This window comes from Salmo salar, chromosome ssa02, assembly GCF_905237065.1.
Source record: "Salmo salar chromosome ssa02, Ssal_v3.1, whole genome shotgun sequence".
Classification (NCBI taxonomy): domain Eukaryota; kingdom Metazoa; phylum Chordata; class Actinopteri; order Salmoniformes; family Salmonidae; genus Salmo; species Salmo salar.
Genome location: NC_059443.1, coordinates 1,496,850 through 1,514,152, shown reverse-complemented (window position 1 = coordinate 1,514,152; position 17,303 = coordinate 1,496,850). Strand labels below are relative to the sequence as shown.

At 45.4% G+C, this 17,303-nt stretch overlaps 1 protein-coding gene across 1 annotated transcript; it reads right to left on the bottom strand.

Moving 5' to 3' along the window:
* Positions 1-8,676: 8,676 nt before the first annotated feature.
* LOC123738940 (tetraspanin-8-like) lies at positions 8,677-9,656 on the bottom strand. The gene has a single exon (XM_045713566.1). It carries the CDS (start codon positions 9,607-9,609, stop codon positions 8,941-8,943), a length of 669 nt encoding a protein of 222 aa, XP_045569522.1. The 5' UTR covers positions 9,610-9,656; the 3' UTR covers positions 8,677-8,940.
* Positions 9,657-17,303: the final 7,647 nt, after the last annotated feature.

Sequence of the window (17,303 nt, the reverse complement as noted above, 5' to 3'; positions counted from 1 at the left end):
TGGGTGGCATAGCAGCCTACGTTCCAAAATGGGTGGCATAGCAGCCTACGCTCCAAATGGGTGGCAGAGCAGCCTACGTTCCAAAATGGGTGGCATAGCAGCCTACGTTCCAAAATGGGTGGCATAGCAGCCTACGCTCCAAAATTCCTGAAGACCATCATCTCCCACAACTTCAAGCGGGTGGATTAACATCACAGCGGTCACCAAGAAGGAACACCAACGGATGTACTACTTGCGCCAGCTGAAAAAAAACTCAACATCTCCCAGTCAATCCTGTATCCGGTTGTACCCGTCTATCACCAGCTCTTCCATTACCGTCTGGTTTGGGAATGCGTCCGCCCGCTCCGAGGGCAAACTGCAACGCATTGTCCGGTCTGCAGAGAGGGGCGTCGGACTGCCACCTGCCCTCCATCGAGGACATGCATGACTCCAGGCCAAGGAAGATGACCCTCCCACCCCGAACAACCCCTTTTGACTCCAGGCCAAGGAAGATGACCCTCCCACCCCGAACACCCCCTTTTGACTCCAGGCCAAGGAAGATGACCCTCCCACCCCGAACACCCCTTTTGACTCCAGGCCAAGGAAGATGACCCTCCCACCCCGAACACCCCCCTTTTGACTCCAGGCCAAGGAAGATGACCCTCCCACCCCGCCCACCCCTTTTGACTCCAGGCCAAGGAAGATGACCCTCCCACCCCGAACACCCCCTTTAGACTCCAGGCCAAGGAAGATGACCCGCCCACCCCGAACAACCCCTTTTGACTCCAGGCCAAGGAAGATGACCCTCCCACCCCGCACACCCGCTTTGACTCCAGGCCAAGGAACATGACCCTCCCACCCCGAACACCCCCTTTTGACTCCAGGCCAAGGAAGATGACCCTCCCACCCCTCCCACCCCCTTTTGACTCCAGGCCAAGGAAGATGACCCTCCCACCCCGAACACCCCCTTTTGACTCCAGGCCAAGGAAGATGACCCTCCCACCCCGAACACCCCCTTTAGACTCCAGGCCAAGGAAGATGACCCTCCCTCCCCGAACACCCCCTTTTGACTCCAGGCCAAGGAAGATGACCCTCCCACCCCGCCCACCCCCTTTTGACTCCAGGCCAAGGAAGATGACCCTCCCACCCCGAACACCCCCTTTTGACTCCAGGCCAAGGAAGATGACCCTCCCACCCCGAACACCCCCTTTAGACTCCAGGCCAAGGAAGATGACCCGAACACCCCGAACACCCCCTTTTCCAAAAACGCTGCTCTTTTTTTATACAATGAATAATTCTGTTTCTTTCCAAAGTTTCTCAAATAAATGTGTAAAGACATTGATCACAGGCTGGAACAAGATATATCCTGACATGTACTGCAATCTTTATACAACTATAATACAATTTAGAGATGAAACGATGAAGCGGAGATAAAAATGTAACATCACGATTATAGTGACCAAAATGATCACGATTATCAGTGTTTTCGGAATTATCTGTGTTATCAGTGTTATTTGTATTATCAGTGTTATCAGTATTATCAGTGTTATCAGTGTTATCAGTGTTATCTGTATTATCAGTATTATCAGTGTTATGTCAGTGTTATCGGTATTATCGGTATTGTCAGTATTATCTGTATTATCTGTATTAACAGTGTTATCTGTATTATCAGTATTATCTGTATTATCAGTGTTATCTGTATTATCAGTATTATCAGTGTTATCAGTGTTATCTGTATTATCTGTATTATCAGTATTATCAGTATTATCTGTATTATCAGTATTATCAGTATTATCAGTGTTATCTGTATTATCAGTATTATCAGTGTTATCAGTATTATCTGTATTATCAGTATTATCAGTGTTATCAGTGTTATCAGTGTTTTCAGTATTATCAGTGTTATCTGTATTATCTGTATTATCAGTATTATCAGTGTTATCTGTATTAACAGTGTTATCTGTATTATCAGTATTATCAGTGTTATCTGTATTATCAGTGTTATCTGTATTATCAGTATTATCAGTGTTATCTGTATTATCTGTATTATCAGTATTATCAGTGTTATCAGTGTTATCTGTATTATCTGTATTATCAGTATTATCAGTGTTATCTGTATTATCAGTGTTATCTGTATTATCAGTGTTCTGTATTATCAGTGTTATCTATATTATCTGTATAATCAGTAGTATCAGTATTTGCAGTATTTGCAGTATTATCAGTATTATCAGTGTTATCAGTGTTATCGGTATTATCGGTATTTGCAGTATTATCTGTATTATCTGTATTATCGGTATTATCGGTATTATCGGTATTATCGGTATTTGCAGTATTATCTGTATTATCAGTATTATCAGTATTTGCAGTATTATCAGTATTATCAGTATTATCGCGGTATTGTTAAAATGTGCTGGAAATGTTCAAAAAGTATTGATTGACAGCTTCCAGCTTCAAGGCCTCCTGGACACAGCTTCCAGCTTCAAGGCCTCCTGGACACAGCTTCCAGCTTCAAGGCCTCCTGGACACAGCTTCCAGCTTCAAGGCCTCCTGGACACAGCTGTCAGCTTCAAGGCCTTCTGGACTCAGCTTCCAGCTTCAAGGCCTTCTGGACACAGCTTCCAGCTTCAAGGCCTTCTGGACAATTCCAGCTTCAAGGCCTTCTGGACACAGCTTCCAGCTTCAAGGCCTCCTGGACACAGCTTCCAGCTTCAAGGCCTCCTGGACACAGCTTCCAGCTTCAAGGCCTCTGGACACAGCTTCCAGCTTCAAGGCCTTCTGGACACAGCTTCCAGCTTCAAGGCCTTCTGGACACAGCTTCCAGCTTCAAGGCCTTCTGGACACAGCTTCCAGCTTCAAGGCCTTCTGGACACAGCTTCCAGCTTCAAGGCCTTCTGGACACAGCTTCCAGCTTCAAGGCCTCCTGGACACAGCTTCCAGCTTCAAGGCCTTCTGGACACAGCTGTCAGTGTCAACTTCTGCAGCCTCAGGCTCATCTAAAAAGCTTCCTTTTGAAGTGAGGGTCAATGAAACGAGCCATGTGCATGACTCTCTTTGCCTTCTCTGTGTATCTGTTGTTATTAAGGTCTTCTCTCATTACCCTTTTCAGCTCCTTTAGTCAGGGATGGCTCCGTACCCTTTTCCTTAAAAACATAAAGGAGAGCCGCACACTCTAGGAGCTCAGATGCAAAAATATGTATATCCAACGTTTCAACAGACAAGCTGTCTTCATCAAGGTATATATGAAGACATCTTGTCTGTCGAAACGCTGGACATAAATATTTTTGCATCTGATCTCCTAGAGTGTGCGGCTCTCCATAATTTTTGTTAAATGTTCCACTCCGCTAGCCAGCACCTCGCCTAAATAGGTGTGTGTTTCTTTCGCCTCTAGATTATTCCGTATCCTTTTCCACCAGAACATCACGGGTGATGTGGTCCAGGACAGGCTTGATGGTTGACAATGTCACTAGTGTCTCTGAGACAAGTTCATCTGTAAAACTTTCCCAAAGGTTCAAGGGGTTGGCACAGTTGCTCCATGACACTTATGTCGGCATCCTTGGGCATCAGAATGCCATGTTCCTCTTTCTCCAGCCGGTGTCGCACAGACTGGCTGCTGTTGGCTGAGGAAACGCTCAAGCATCTTGTGTGTCGATCCCCATCGGGTCACCACATCATCATGGATCAGAGCCTTCTGTGGCATGTTGAGGGCAACTTGCTTTTCTCTCAGTTCTCTCCTTCTCTTCCAGCTCCGTGAGAAGCCTTGGACCAGATGATGGCAGGCCTTGACTGCTGTGTCAACTCTCTGAATTTTCAGAGCCTTTGAGATGGCCAGGTTCAAATGATGGCCAAAGCACCGAAGTCACAGTGTCACGTCCTGACCAGTAAAGGGGTTATTTGTTATTATAGTTTGGTCAGGACGTGGCAGGGGGTATTTGTTATTATAGTTTGGTCAGGACGTGACAGGGGGTATTTGTTATTATAGTTTGGTCAGGACGTGGCAGGGGGTATTTGTTATTATAGTTTGGTCAGGACGTGGCAGGGGGTATTTGTTATTATAGTTTGGTCAGGACGTGGCAGGGGGTATTTGTTATTATAGTTTGGTCAGGACGTGACAGGGGGTATTTGTTATTATAGTTTGGTCAGGACGTGGCAGGGGGTATTTGTTATTATAGTTTGGTCAGGACGTGGCAGGGGGTATTTGTTATTATAGTTTGGTCAGGACGTGGCAGGGGTATTTGTTTAGAGTGTTTCGGGGTTTGTTGGGCTATGTGTTTAGGTAGAGGGGTGATTGTTTAGAGTGTTCCGGGGTTTTTGGTTATGTTCTATGTTAGTATATTTCTATGTTCTGGTCTAGTCTTTTTAGTTCTATGTTTAGTGTTATTGGATGGACCTTCAATTTGAGGCAGCTGTTCCTCGTTGCCTCTGATTGAAGGTCCTATATAGAGGGGTGTTTTTGTAATGGGTTTTTGTGGGAAGTTGTTGTTGCACTGCTGTGTTAGCCTGCAATACTGTTCGTTCAGACGTTTTCTTGTTTTGTCATTTAAGTGTTCTAAATAAAAGATAAAATGAGCACTCAACCCGCTGCGCCTTGGTCCATTACATACGATGACCGTTACACACAGATCTGGGAACTCTTCAAAAGCCTTGATCATGTTTGTTGCGTTGTCTGTGGATATGCAGACCAGGTCTTTCGTTTTGATCCCCCCCCCCACTCTTCCAGCATATTCTAAAAAACCTCTCTGTTGTGAGACAAGTGATCTTCTGGGAAGAACTGTGTTTCCAGGCAGTTTGATTCCAGGCAATCTGGGGTGAGGTAATGGATAGTGAAGGTGAAGTAGGGTTAACCACCCCCTGCTTTCACTGGTCCAGAGGTCAGTAGTTGGTCCAGAGGTCAGTAGTTGGTCCAGAGGTCAGTAGTTGGTCCAGAGGTCAGTAGTTGGTCCAGAGGTCAGTAGTTGGTCCAGAGGTCAGTAGTTGCAGTAAACCATGTGCCTTGAGCCAAACTGTTTCTAACATCAGCTTTAACCTGGTTGTACAGGTTTCTGATTTCAGGCTTCGGAAAATAATGTTTGTGATGGCCACTTTGTAGTGAGGCACGGCAGCCTTCATCAGCCTCAGAAAGCCAGGCCTCTCAACAATATGAAATGGAATCATGTCCTTTCTAATGTAATATGAAAGGGCTGCAGTGAGGTCTTGAGTATGTTATGATGTGGGTGCATAAGCAGCCTGCCTTTTTAAATGCTTGCTGGAGTTTCTGTGTCACAACTGTAGATGAGGAGGGACCAGTAGCATCAGCTGCACGCCCACTCTTTAAACAAGGGATAAATAACAAATATACAAACAAATATATTATTATTATTATTATTGGTGTTACATAATTATTCACACACACACACACACACACACACACACACACACACACACACACACACACACACACACACACACACACACACACACACACACACACACACACACACACACGCAGAGTCTATCTTCTGTGTTGCATTTGAGTATTTGCAATGACCCCATGCACAATTTACATAAATACAAATGAGTCTTAAGAAGACAGTGATAGTAATTGCAATGAGCCCAACAACACTTTTACAACCAAGTCGACGTTTTGCAGCGATTTTTGTTTTGTTTTTTGTTCTGCAGACAGGATGAACATCTTCGATTAAGTTTCCCTCAGCACACTTGTAAAACTCAAAATACGACCACACTTCAGATTTGGTCCTCTTAGAAGGCTGAAAAATCTCCCGAGCACTGTCGCTGCCTTCCGCCATGTTTTCACACAAATCAAATCCCACGTTGCAGCTCTGCCTGCGTCAGACAGTATTTACCGGGAGTTTTTCAAACCGAGGTAATCAAACACAGTTTTAATGATAATTAACATTTGAAACGGTAATACTAGCCGTCGGGAAACACTAAACAATATATGAATTGCACTATAACGGTGAGAAACGGTTCCCACAAACTGATACGGCTTACATAAAGCTGTCCCAACAGTAGTCCCCACATCTTACCACTGCTACACCTGGCTATCAGCGGAACCTTGTCTGGCAGCGAAACAGTTCATTCAACCTCATTTACTGCCTTTAAAAAAACATAGCTGATATGGCTGACTTGCTTAAACAAATGTGATTTCTACTGACAATTGAGATGTACAAACTATGGCATAAGGGGACGATGAACGGATAAGAGGCAATCCGTCATTTCGATTAAGACAATGAGCGAGCTAGGACGGACGTAACGTTAGTCAATAATAACTATTTGTTTAGCACTTTTGTAATGTACAGCGACAGAATTCATAGCATGGGCCGTTCTTACAGTGCTCTCCCTGTACACCAAGTTAGAACCATAGGATAAATAAAGGGGGGCATATAAGCAGACAATGAAAGCTCTTACAATATTCGATGACTACATTTCTCTAAAACAGGTTATAGGCAACAGTAGAACAGTCAGAACTGTAGGCGAAATTAAGAGGGGTAAATAGACCAAATTATTAGGATGAGCCAAATTATTAGGATGAGGCTACTAACATCTTACTACACAGCACACACTTAGTATTACTTTCTTAGCTACAGTATACATATCTCCCTGGCATATTATATCACTTATGAAGCCTCATAGAAGACATTTTTGGACTCACATTGTTGTGCTGTGGTCACTTGAACAGGAATGTGGCGCAACGTTCCTCAGAGCAGTCGTCTTGAGCGCGGAACAAATCATGCTTCATCGACAGCATGGCCAACGTTGAATGTTTATCATTTTAAACTTGGAAAAGAGACACTTAATCTTAGACTTGGGATCACACAGCCACTGTCACCGATTCCTTCCAAACCACTCGTTGAATTTGCGATTTCCAACTTGTTGTACAATGTTTATGTCCTATGGGCGATGAGCACCGATACGTTTTATTTATAATTTATCTTCATTATTTCTCTTCATATGACAAGGATTAAAAAGGATTTGCCAGTAAATTGTCGACTTGATTCATGATGATGACTACTAGCTTGCTAGCTAAGGTTTTGAAAGTATGATGTTGACATGATCAGTCCAATCAAAGCTACTGTACATATAATGTGATTTGACGTCATTTTATCTGTGGCCAATGACCTTGAGCCTTCTTGGATGGGTACCTCTATGGCAGCAGCCGAAGGGCTAGAATGTTCAATGTCTCCTCTTACACTTGGCAGTGACGTAAAGTCTCCATGAGTGACAGAACACTGATCCAATCACGGCGCAACGCTCTGTATTTTTCGCTGGCTTGCCCCACCACCACAGAAAGCACTGAGCTGGGCTGAATCACCTGCATTTTGGAGCTGCTTTACTCAACAACAAAAAGAAAGAGACCATGTTTGTATGTACCTTTATTAACTCAATGATATATATGATTTTTTTACATTGTTTGCAAAATGATATGTGACACATATTAATGCCAAAATAACATGCAAAACAGGCAAACCACCCCCCCCCCCACCCCCCAAAAATGTGGGACTCAAACACCTGAATGACAGGTCATCACTTATAATAAGTAAAAGTACAAATCATTTCAAATTCTTTATATTAAAACAACCAGATGGTGCCATTTTCATGTTTTTTATTTATTTACAGAAAGTCAGGGACACACTGCATCACTCCATCAATTATAAATGAAGCGTTTGTGTTTAGTGAGCCAGATCAGAGGCAGTAGGGATGACCAGGGATGTTCTCTTGATAAGCGCGTAAATTGGACCATTTTCCTGTCAAAATGTAACAAGTCCTTTTGGGTGTCAGGGATCAAAATAACATTATTTTCTTTAGGAATGTAGTGAAGTAAAAGTAAAAGTTGTCAAAAATATAAATAGTAAAGTAAAGTACAGATACCCCAAAACACTACTTAAGTAGTACTTTAAAGTATTTTTACACCACTGAGTGTATGACCATCACAGGCACCTACTTCAGAGAAAAGTATTGAGCAGTAGAAAACTAATTAACTTAAAAAAAAAAAATACATAAATGCATGTTCAATGAGATATGGATTAATCAACTTCAGGTCAAGAAACTGCCATCATTTATCATAAATCAGAAACCCAAATCAGATTGTCATTTGGCACATGTATATGATATAGATAAACATAATGGATGCATTACAATACAAAGCAACGTTCAGCAGGGTTGGAGTCAATTCCACCTCAATTCCAGTCAGTTTAGTATAGTGTAGCTGTACCTAGGTTAAGGTGGTATAGTGTAGCTGTACCTAGGTTAAGGTGGTATGGTATAGTGTAGCTGTACCTAGGTTAAGGTGGTATGGTATAGTGTAGATGTACCTAGGTTAAGGTGGTATAGTGTAGATGTACCTAGGTTAAGGTGGTATAGTGTAGATGTACCTAGGTTAAGGTGGTATAGTGTAGATGTACTAGGTTAAGGTGGTATGGTATAGTGTAGATGTACCTAGGTTAAGGTGGATGGTAAGTGTGATGTACCTAGGTTAAGGTGGTATAGTGTAGATGTACCTAGGTTAAGGTGGTATAGTGTAGATGTACCTAGGTTAAGGTGGTATAGTGTAGATGTACCTAGGTTAAGTGGTATAGTTTGGATGTACCTAGGTTAAGGTGGTATGGTATAGTGTAGATGTACCTAGGTTAAGGTGGTATAATAGTGTAGATGTACCTAGGTTAAGGTGGTATAGTGGTCTAGGTTAAATAGTGTAGATGTACCTAGGTTAAGGTGGTATGGTATAGTGTAGATGTACCTAGGTTAAGGTGGTATGGTATAGTGTAGATGTACCTAGGTTAAGGTGGTATAGTATAGTGTAGATGTACCTAGGTTAAGGTGGTATAGTATAGTGTAGATGTACCTAGGTTAAGGTGGTATAGTGTAGATGTACCTAGGTTAAGGTGGTATAGTGTAGATGTACCTAGGTTAAGGTGGTATAGTGTAGATGTACCTAGGTTAAGGTGGTATGGTATAGTGCAGTTTTACCTATGTTAAGGTGGTATACGTCTCCCCAATCTGGCAAAACAGGGTCATGGCGAAGGCCATTCCAAAGATCATCAAGCCTGCGATGCCAAATGCAATCCCCAGGGTGATGAATGTACCCTTCGCCATGACTGACGTCACCAACTTGATACAAGGTCTCAAGTACACTTTGCGTCGTCCATCTGCGAGTTTGCACTCCTGACTGGTGTCATGGCAGTCACAAGAGACGGGGACTGTTGAGCCCCAGTCTGAAGGTCCATGGATCAGTCCACAACACTTTGCCTGCTCTTCCAGTTTCTGCATGAACGTCTGGAACAAAGACGACTGGTTGCTCAGCGGTAGCAGCTGCTCCGTCAACCATTCCTCAAACTTCTTCAATCCGACAGCTCCCAGGATTCCAACGATCATCAGGAGGATGAAGATGAGGAGCAGCCCGACGAAGAAGAGCATGAGCAAGACGCGACTTTCCCTGACGGCTCCAAAGCAGCCCAGGAAGCCAAGCACCGTGATGATGGTACCGACGGATATCAGCAGGTTCAGCCCCGGTAACAACCCTCCGAACACAGGGTTCACTTTGAGGTAGACGGAGACCCCAAGGATGATGCATCCACTCATCCAGAACAGTAGGTTGAAAACAAAGAGTAGGTACTTGATACATTTGTTCACAGCCATCTTCTAAGCTTCCAACAGCCAGGCAAGACGTGACGTGACAGAACAACTGGAAGATGTATTGTGTGAGGGGTGAGTGTACCGGATCTGTCACCTAGTGAAAAATAACAACCCGAAGCTGTAGGTGTGGCTACTGACTTCTCATTCCAGAAACCAACCGTTTTCTCCTTATGGTGAAACCCCCAACGGCAGCAAAGAGACATGTCTAAAAACTGACCCTGGTTCAGCCCTCTGCTAGACTACTTCAACAAAGAAACACGTCTAAAAACTGACCCTGGTTCAGCCCTCTGCTAGACTACTTCAACAAAGAAACACGTCTAAAAACTGACCCTGGTTCAGCCCTCTGCTAGACTACTTCAACAAAGAAACACGTCTAAAAACTGACCCTGGTTTAGCCCTCTGCTAGACTACTTCAATAAAGAAACACGTCTAAAAACTGACCCTGGTTTAGCCCTCTGCTAGACTACTTCAATAAAGAAACACGTCTAAAAACTGACCCTGGTTCAGCCCTCTGCTAGACTACTTCAACAAAGAAACACGTCTAAAAACTGACCCTGGTTCAGCCCTCTGCTAGACTACTTCAACAAAGAAACACATCTAAAAACTGACCCTGGTTCAGCCGTCTGCTAGATTACTTCAACAAAGTCTGAGCAGTGAGCTCAGCTTGAGGGTTTTAGATTTAAATGCATGACTATGCAAAGACTTCAGCAGTATCCTGTATGACATGCAAATCATTTTTAGCATGCCCTGAAGACTCTCTTCTTGCAAACGGTTCAGGTTAATCATGACAAACCAGCCTCCACCTGAACAGTTTCTCTCCCTGTGCTGTGGCCCTCACCACTCTCCACCTGAACAGTTTCTCTCCCCGTGCTGTGGCCCTCACCACTCACCACTCTCCACCTGAACAGTTTCTCTCCCTGTGCTGTGGCCCTCACCACTCCCCACCTGAACAGTTTCTCTCCCCGTGCTGTGGCCCTCACCACTCACCACTCTCCACCTGAACAGTTTCTCTCCCTGTGCTGTGGCCCTCACCACTCTCCACCTGAACAGTTTCTCTCCCCGTGCTGTGGCCCTCACCACTCACCACTCTCCACCTGAACAGTTTCTCTCCCTGTGCTGTGGCCCTCACCACTCTCCACCTGAACAGTTTCTCTCCCTGTGCTGTGGCCCTCACCACTCTCCACCTGAGCAGTTTCTCTCCCCGTGCTGTGGCCCTCAAAACCCTCTACCTGAACAGTTTCTCTCCCCGTGCTGTGGCCCTCACCACTCTCCACCTGAACAGTTTCTCTCCCCGTGCTGTGGCCCTCAAAACCCTCTACCTGAACAGTTTCTCTCCCCGTGCTGTGGCCCTCACCACTCTCCACCTGAACAGTTTCTCTCCCCGTGCTGTGGCCCTCACCACTCTCTACCTGAACAGTTTCTCTCCCCGTGCTGTGGCCCTCACCACTCTCCACCTGAACAGTTTCTCTCCCCGTGCTGTGGCCCTCACCACTCTCCACCTGATCCACAGAGACTAAATGGCCATGGACTCTGTGCTGCCCACTGTATCAAGCCACATATAATAACTGCACTTGTTTCATCTGAACACAACCCTGCATTACACACTGTACATAGGCCCCTATCATTGCACTACGTTACGGAGCATCCCTACCTCTGCAGGTAGATATTTATATATTGTTCTGGAGGCAACTCTGCAGACGGTTCACTAGCTGGAACACAAAGTCATAAAATCTGATTTGATACCAAACCTTAACCACACTGCTAAATCTAATTCCTAACCCTAACCTTAAATTGAGACTAAAAAGCATACATTTTTACAATATAGCCAATTTTAACTTTGCAGCTGGCACATCTACAGGTGCGGAAATCGCTCAGTTTTACCCTCCAGGACAAGACTCATCCCAATAAACGTCACCCTGAAAAGATGTCCATCACTAGCAGAACCCTTTCACCAAGTAACATGCTGAGTATGTGCAAATGTACATGCCAGAGGAAGGTGATTCTGATTCTGAACAAAATGGCATAAAACATACGAAGTCCAAAAGTTCTGCAGTCATTTCCATGGGTCGGAGAGAAGAGGTCCCTGAACAGCTGGTTGTATTCATGCAAGTCATATTGGGTTGAAGATATTGACGTTTTAAGGAAATATTTTTTGACAAAATGAATTCAAATTCAAATACATAGACAAGTTTTTTATTTTTTATTCTATTGCTGTGGATTGGACAGGTGAGATCCCTGAACCAATAACAGTTGGTTGTATTCATGCAAGTCGTATGGGTTGGAAGCTATTGAAGACAAGAGGTCACTGAACAAAGTCAAATTGGTTCAAGATCTCGATGTCATGCAATAATAGGCATTGCAGTTTTAAGACGGTCCCTTAACCCTCAGTTTTAGGACGGTCCCTTAACCCTCAGAGCAGTGGGGAGAAACATTTCACCTACAAAAAGGAAATACGACACTGAAATGCATAAACATACGGTGTAACTTGTTCACTATCATCAGCTAGTTTAGGAAATGTGGTTTCTATCATCCTGGCTCCTTTGAAGAGGTATTGATGACCAAAGTCTGAATCATTAATATAAAAGTTAAATATAGAGTAGTCACACTGAGCCTAAATAACAGCTCTGTGTTCTATGAAGGATATTATGGTGGAGGGCAGCACCTCAGAACATCCTCACACACACACACACACACACACACACACACACACACACACACACACACACACACACACACACACAATTGCCTCTAAAACACTGACTCCAGCCAAACAGAACGTATAAATCACTCTTAAAGCTGAGTTAGGCAAAACAGTCCTACTGGTCGCCCCAGACTGAAACACTGACCCCAGACCAGACAGAACATATTAAACAGTCCTACTGGCCGCTCCAGACTGAAACACTGACTCCAGCCAGACAGAACATATTAAACAGTCCTACTGGTCGCCCCAGACTGAAACACTGACCCCAGCCAGACAGAACATATTAAACAGTCCTACTGGCCGCCCCAGACTGAAACACTGACTCCAGCCAGACAGAACATATTAAACAGTCCTACTGGCCGCCCCAGACTGAAACACTGACCCCAGCCAGACAGAACATATTAAACAGTCCTACTGGCCGCCCCAGACTGAAACACTGACTCCAGCCAGACAGAACATATTAAACAGTCCTACTGGCCGCCCCAGACTGAAACACTGACTCCAGCCAGACAGAACATATTAAACAGTCCTACTGGTCGCCCCAGACTGAAACACTGACTCCAGACCAGACAGAATATATTAAACAGTCCTACTGGTCGCCCCAGACTGAAACACTGACCCCAGCCAGACAGAACATATTAAACAGTCCTACTGGTCGCCCCAGACTGAAACACTGACCCCAGACCAGACAGAACATATTAAACAGTCCTACTGGCCGCCCCAGACTGAAACACTGACCCCAGCCAGACAGAACATATTAAACAGTCCTACTGGTCGCCCCAGACTGAAACACTGACCCCAGCCAGACAGAACATATTAAACAGTCCTACTGGTCGCCCCAGACTGAAACACTGACCCCAGCCAGACAGAACATATTAAACAGTCCTACTGGCCGCCCCAGACTGAAACACTGACCCCAGCCAGACAGAATATATTAAACAGTCCTACTGGCCGCCCCAGACTGAAACACTGACTCCAGCCAGACAGAACATATTAAACAGTCCTACTGGCCGCCCCAGACTGAAACACTGACTCCAGCCAGACAGAATATATTAAACAGTCCTACTGGCCGCCCCAGACTGAAACACTGACTCCAGCCAGACAGAACATATTAAACAGTCCTACTGGTCGCTCCAGACTGAAACACTGACTCCAGCCAGACAGAACATATTAAACAGTCCTACTGGCCGCCCCAGACTGAAACACTGACTCCAGCCAGACAGAATATATTAAACAGCCCTACAGACTGATGTGCAATGATGTCTGAGGGAAAAACACAGTGTTTATTGAACTAACGTCTTTCTTGTTGTAATATCGCTAACGGACGTGGCAGTTTCACCGCTTTGGTTTCCAGCTTTAAGAAATAAATAATGTAGATAATCAAATGAATCAAATCACCGGGAGGCAACGCTGAGTGAATCTGTGAGTTTTTATGTGTACAGACGTGGGCGGTGGTGTTTGCTGAGTTCTTCGGATTGGGGGAGTGATATTTTAATAGTTGGGTCTCTCTCGCTCTCTCTCACCCTCCCTCCCTCTCTCACCCTCCCTCCCTCTCTCACCCTCCCTCCCTCCCTCTCCCACCCTCCCTCCCTCCCTCTCCCACCCTCCCTCCCTCTCTCACCCTCCCTCCCTCCCTCTCCCACCCTCCCTCCCTCCCTCTCTCACCCACCCACCCACCCACCCACCCACCCTCCCTCCCTCTCACCCACCCACCCTCCCTCCCTCTCTCTCTCACCCACCCACCCACCCTCCCTCCCACCCACTCACTCACTCTCCCTCCCTCTCACCCACCCTCCCTCTCTCTCACCCTCCCTCCCTCCCTCCCTCCCTCCCTCCCTCCCTCCCTCCCTCCCTCCCTCCCTCCTCCCTCCCTCCCTCCCTCTCTCACCCACCCACCCTCCCTCCCTCCCTCTCACCCTCCCTCCCTCCCTCTCTCACCCTCCCTCTCTCACCCTCCCTCCCTCTCCCACCCTCTCTCCCTCCCTCTCTCACCCTCCCTCCCCTCCCTCCCTCCCTCCCTCTCTCACCCTCCCTCCCCCTCCCTCCCTCCCTCTCTCACCCTCCCTCCCTCCCTCTCTCACCCACCCTCCCTCCCTCTCTCACCCTCCCTCCCCCTCCCTCCCTCCCTCTCTCACCCTCCCTCCCTCCCTCTCTCCCCCACCCTCTCTCCCCCACCCTCCCTCCCTCTCTCACCCTCCCTCCATCCCTCTCGACCCTCTGTGTGTAGATTGCTTCAAAATCCATACCACTTTCTCTGTGTTTTCTTTAATTGAAAGACAAACAAATTACTTAACTAAATGACTATTGCCCCATAGCACTCACTTCTGTCATCATGAAATGCTTTGAGAGACTAGTCAAGGATCATATCACCTCCACCTTATCGGTCACCCTAGACACACTTCAGTTTGCATACCGCCCCAACAGGTCCACAGATGACACAATCGCATCACACTGCTCTATCCCATCTGTACAAGAGGAACACCTATGTAAGAATGCTGTTCATTGACTACAGCTCAGCATTCAACACCATAGTACCCTCCAAGCTCATTATCAAGCTGGGGGCCCTGGGTCTCAACCCCGCCCTGTGCAATTGGGTCCTGGACTTCCTGATGGGCCGCCCCCAGTTGGTGAAGGTAGGAAACAACATCTCCATTTCGCTGACCCTCAACACTGGGGCCCCACAAGGGTGCATGCTCAGCCCCCTCCTGTACTCCCTGTTCACCCACGACTGCATGGCCATGCACGCCTCCAACCCAATCATCAAGTTTGCAGACGACACAACAATAGTGGGCGTGATTACCAACAACGACGAGACTGCCCTCACCTCCTCCCTGTAGGCTCTTGGAGTGAGGTGTCAGGAAAACAACCTCTCACTCAATGTCAAAAAAACAAAGGACATGATCGTGGACTTCAGGAAACAGCAGAGGGAGCACCCCCCTATCCACATCGAAGGGACAGCAGTGGAAAAGGTGGAAAGTTTTAAGTTCCTCGGCGTACACATCACGGACAAACTGAAATGGTCCACCCACACAGACAGCGTGGTGAAGAAGGCGCAGCAGCTCCTCTTCAACCTCAGGAGGCTGAAGAAATTTGGCTTGTCACCAAAAACACTCACAAACGTTTACAGATGCACAATCGAGAGCATCCTGTCGGGCTGTATCACCGCCTGGTACGGCAACTGCACTGCCCGCAACCGTAAGGCTCTCCAGAGGGTGGTGCGGTCTGCACAACGCATCACCGGGGGCAAACTACCTGCCCTCCAGGACACCTACAGCACCCGATGTCACAGGAAGGCCAAAAATATCATCAAGGACAACAACCACCCGAGCCACTTCCTGTTCACCCCGCTATCATCCTGAAGGCGAGGTCAGTACAGGTGCAACAAAGCTGGGACAGAGAGACTGAAAAACAGCTTCTATCTCAAGGCCATCAGACTGCTAAACAGCCATCACTAACATACAGTGGCTGCTGCCAACATACTGACTCAATCTCTAGCCACTTTAATAAATGGATCACTAGTCAGTTAATACAATGCCACTTTAATAATGTTTTCATATCTTACATTACTCATATCACATGTATATACTGTATTTTATACCATCTATTGCACCTTGCCTATGCCTCTCAGCCATCGCTCATCCATATACTTACATGTACATATTCTCATTCACCCCTTTAGATTTGTGTGTTTTAGGTAGTGGTTGGGGAATTGTTAGATTACTTGTTAGATATTACTGCACTGTCGGAACTAGAAGCACAAGTATTTTGCTACACTCGCATTAACATCTGCTAACCATGTGTATGCGACCAATAAAATGTGATTTGATTTGGAGTTTACTTGGGTTTAATCCATCACTGTGACACTGTGGTTGGGGAGGACAGTATAATTGATCACATTATGAAAGACAAGTATTGTAATTTTGAATTCCGTGAGTGTGGAAGAGGTAAAAAAAAATATTGTTGTCTATCAACAATGACAAGCCACTTGGATGGAAAATTACTGAGGATAATAGCGAATGATATTGCCATGTCTTCAATCTAATCCTACTAGAAAGTGTGTGCCCTCAGGCTTGGATGGAAGAAAAAGTAATTCTGCTACCCAAGAATAGTAAAGCCTCCTTTACTGGCTCAAATAGCCGACCAATCAGTCTGTTAAAAACCCTTAGAAAACTTTTGGAAAAAATTGTGTTTGACCAGATACAATGTTATATTGCTGTAAACAAATTGACAACAAACTTTCAGCACGCTTATAGAGAAGGACATTCAACAAGCACGGCACTTACGCAAATGAGTGATGATTGGCTGAGAGAAATTGATGATAAAAAGATTGTGGGAGCTGTTTTGTTAGACTTGCGGCTTTTGACATTATCGATCATAGCCTGCAGCTGGAAAAACATATGTGTTATGGCTTTACACCCCCTGATATATTGTGGATAAAGAGTTACCTGTCTAACATAACACAGAGGGTGTTCTTTAATGGAAGCCTCTCCAACAATATCCAGGTAGAATCAGGAATTCCCCAGGGCAACTGTCTAGGCCCCTTACTTTTTTCAATCTTTACTAATGACATGCCACTGGCTTTGAGCCAATGTGTCTTTCGTATGCGGATGACTCAACACTATACATGTCGGCTACTACAGCAAGTGAAATCACTGCAACACTTAACAAAGAGCTGCAGTTAGTTTCAGAACGGGTGGCAAGGAATAAGTTTGTCCTAAATATTTAAAAAACTAAAATCATTGTATTTGGAACAAATCATTCACTGAACCTTAAACGTCAAATAAATCTTGTAATAAATAATGTGGAAATTGAGCAAGTTGAGATGACTAAACTGCTTAGAGTAACCCTGGATTGTAAACTGTCATGGTCAAAACATGTTGATACAACAGTAGCTAAGATGGGGAGAAATATGTTCATAATAAAGCGCTGGACTACTGTTCAGTCGTGTGGTCAGGTGCCACAAAGAGGGACCTTGGAAAATTACAATTGTCTCAGA

Excerpts from the sequence above, each read along its gene's own strand:
- LOC123738940 (XM_045713566.1), bottom strand. The coding sequence starts at position 9,609 with ATGGCTGTGAACAAATGTATCAAGTACCTACTCTTTGTTTTCAACCTA.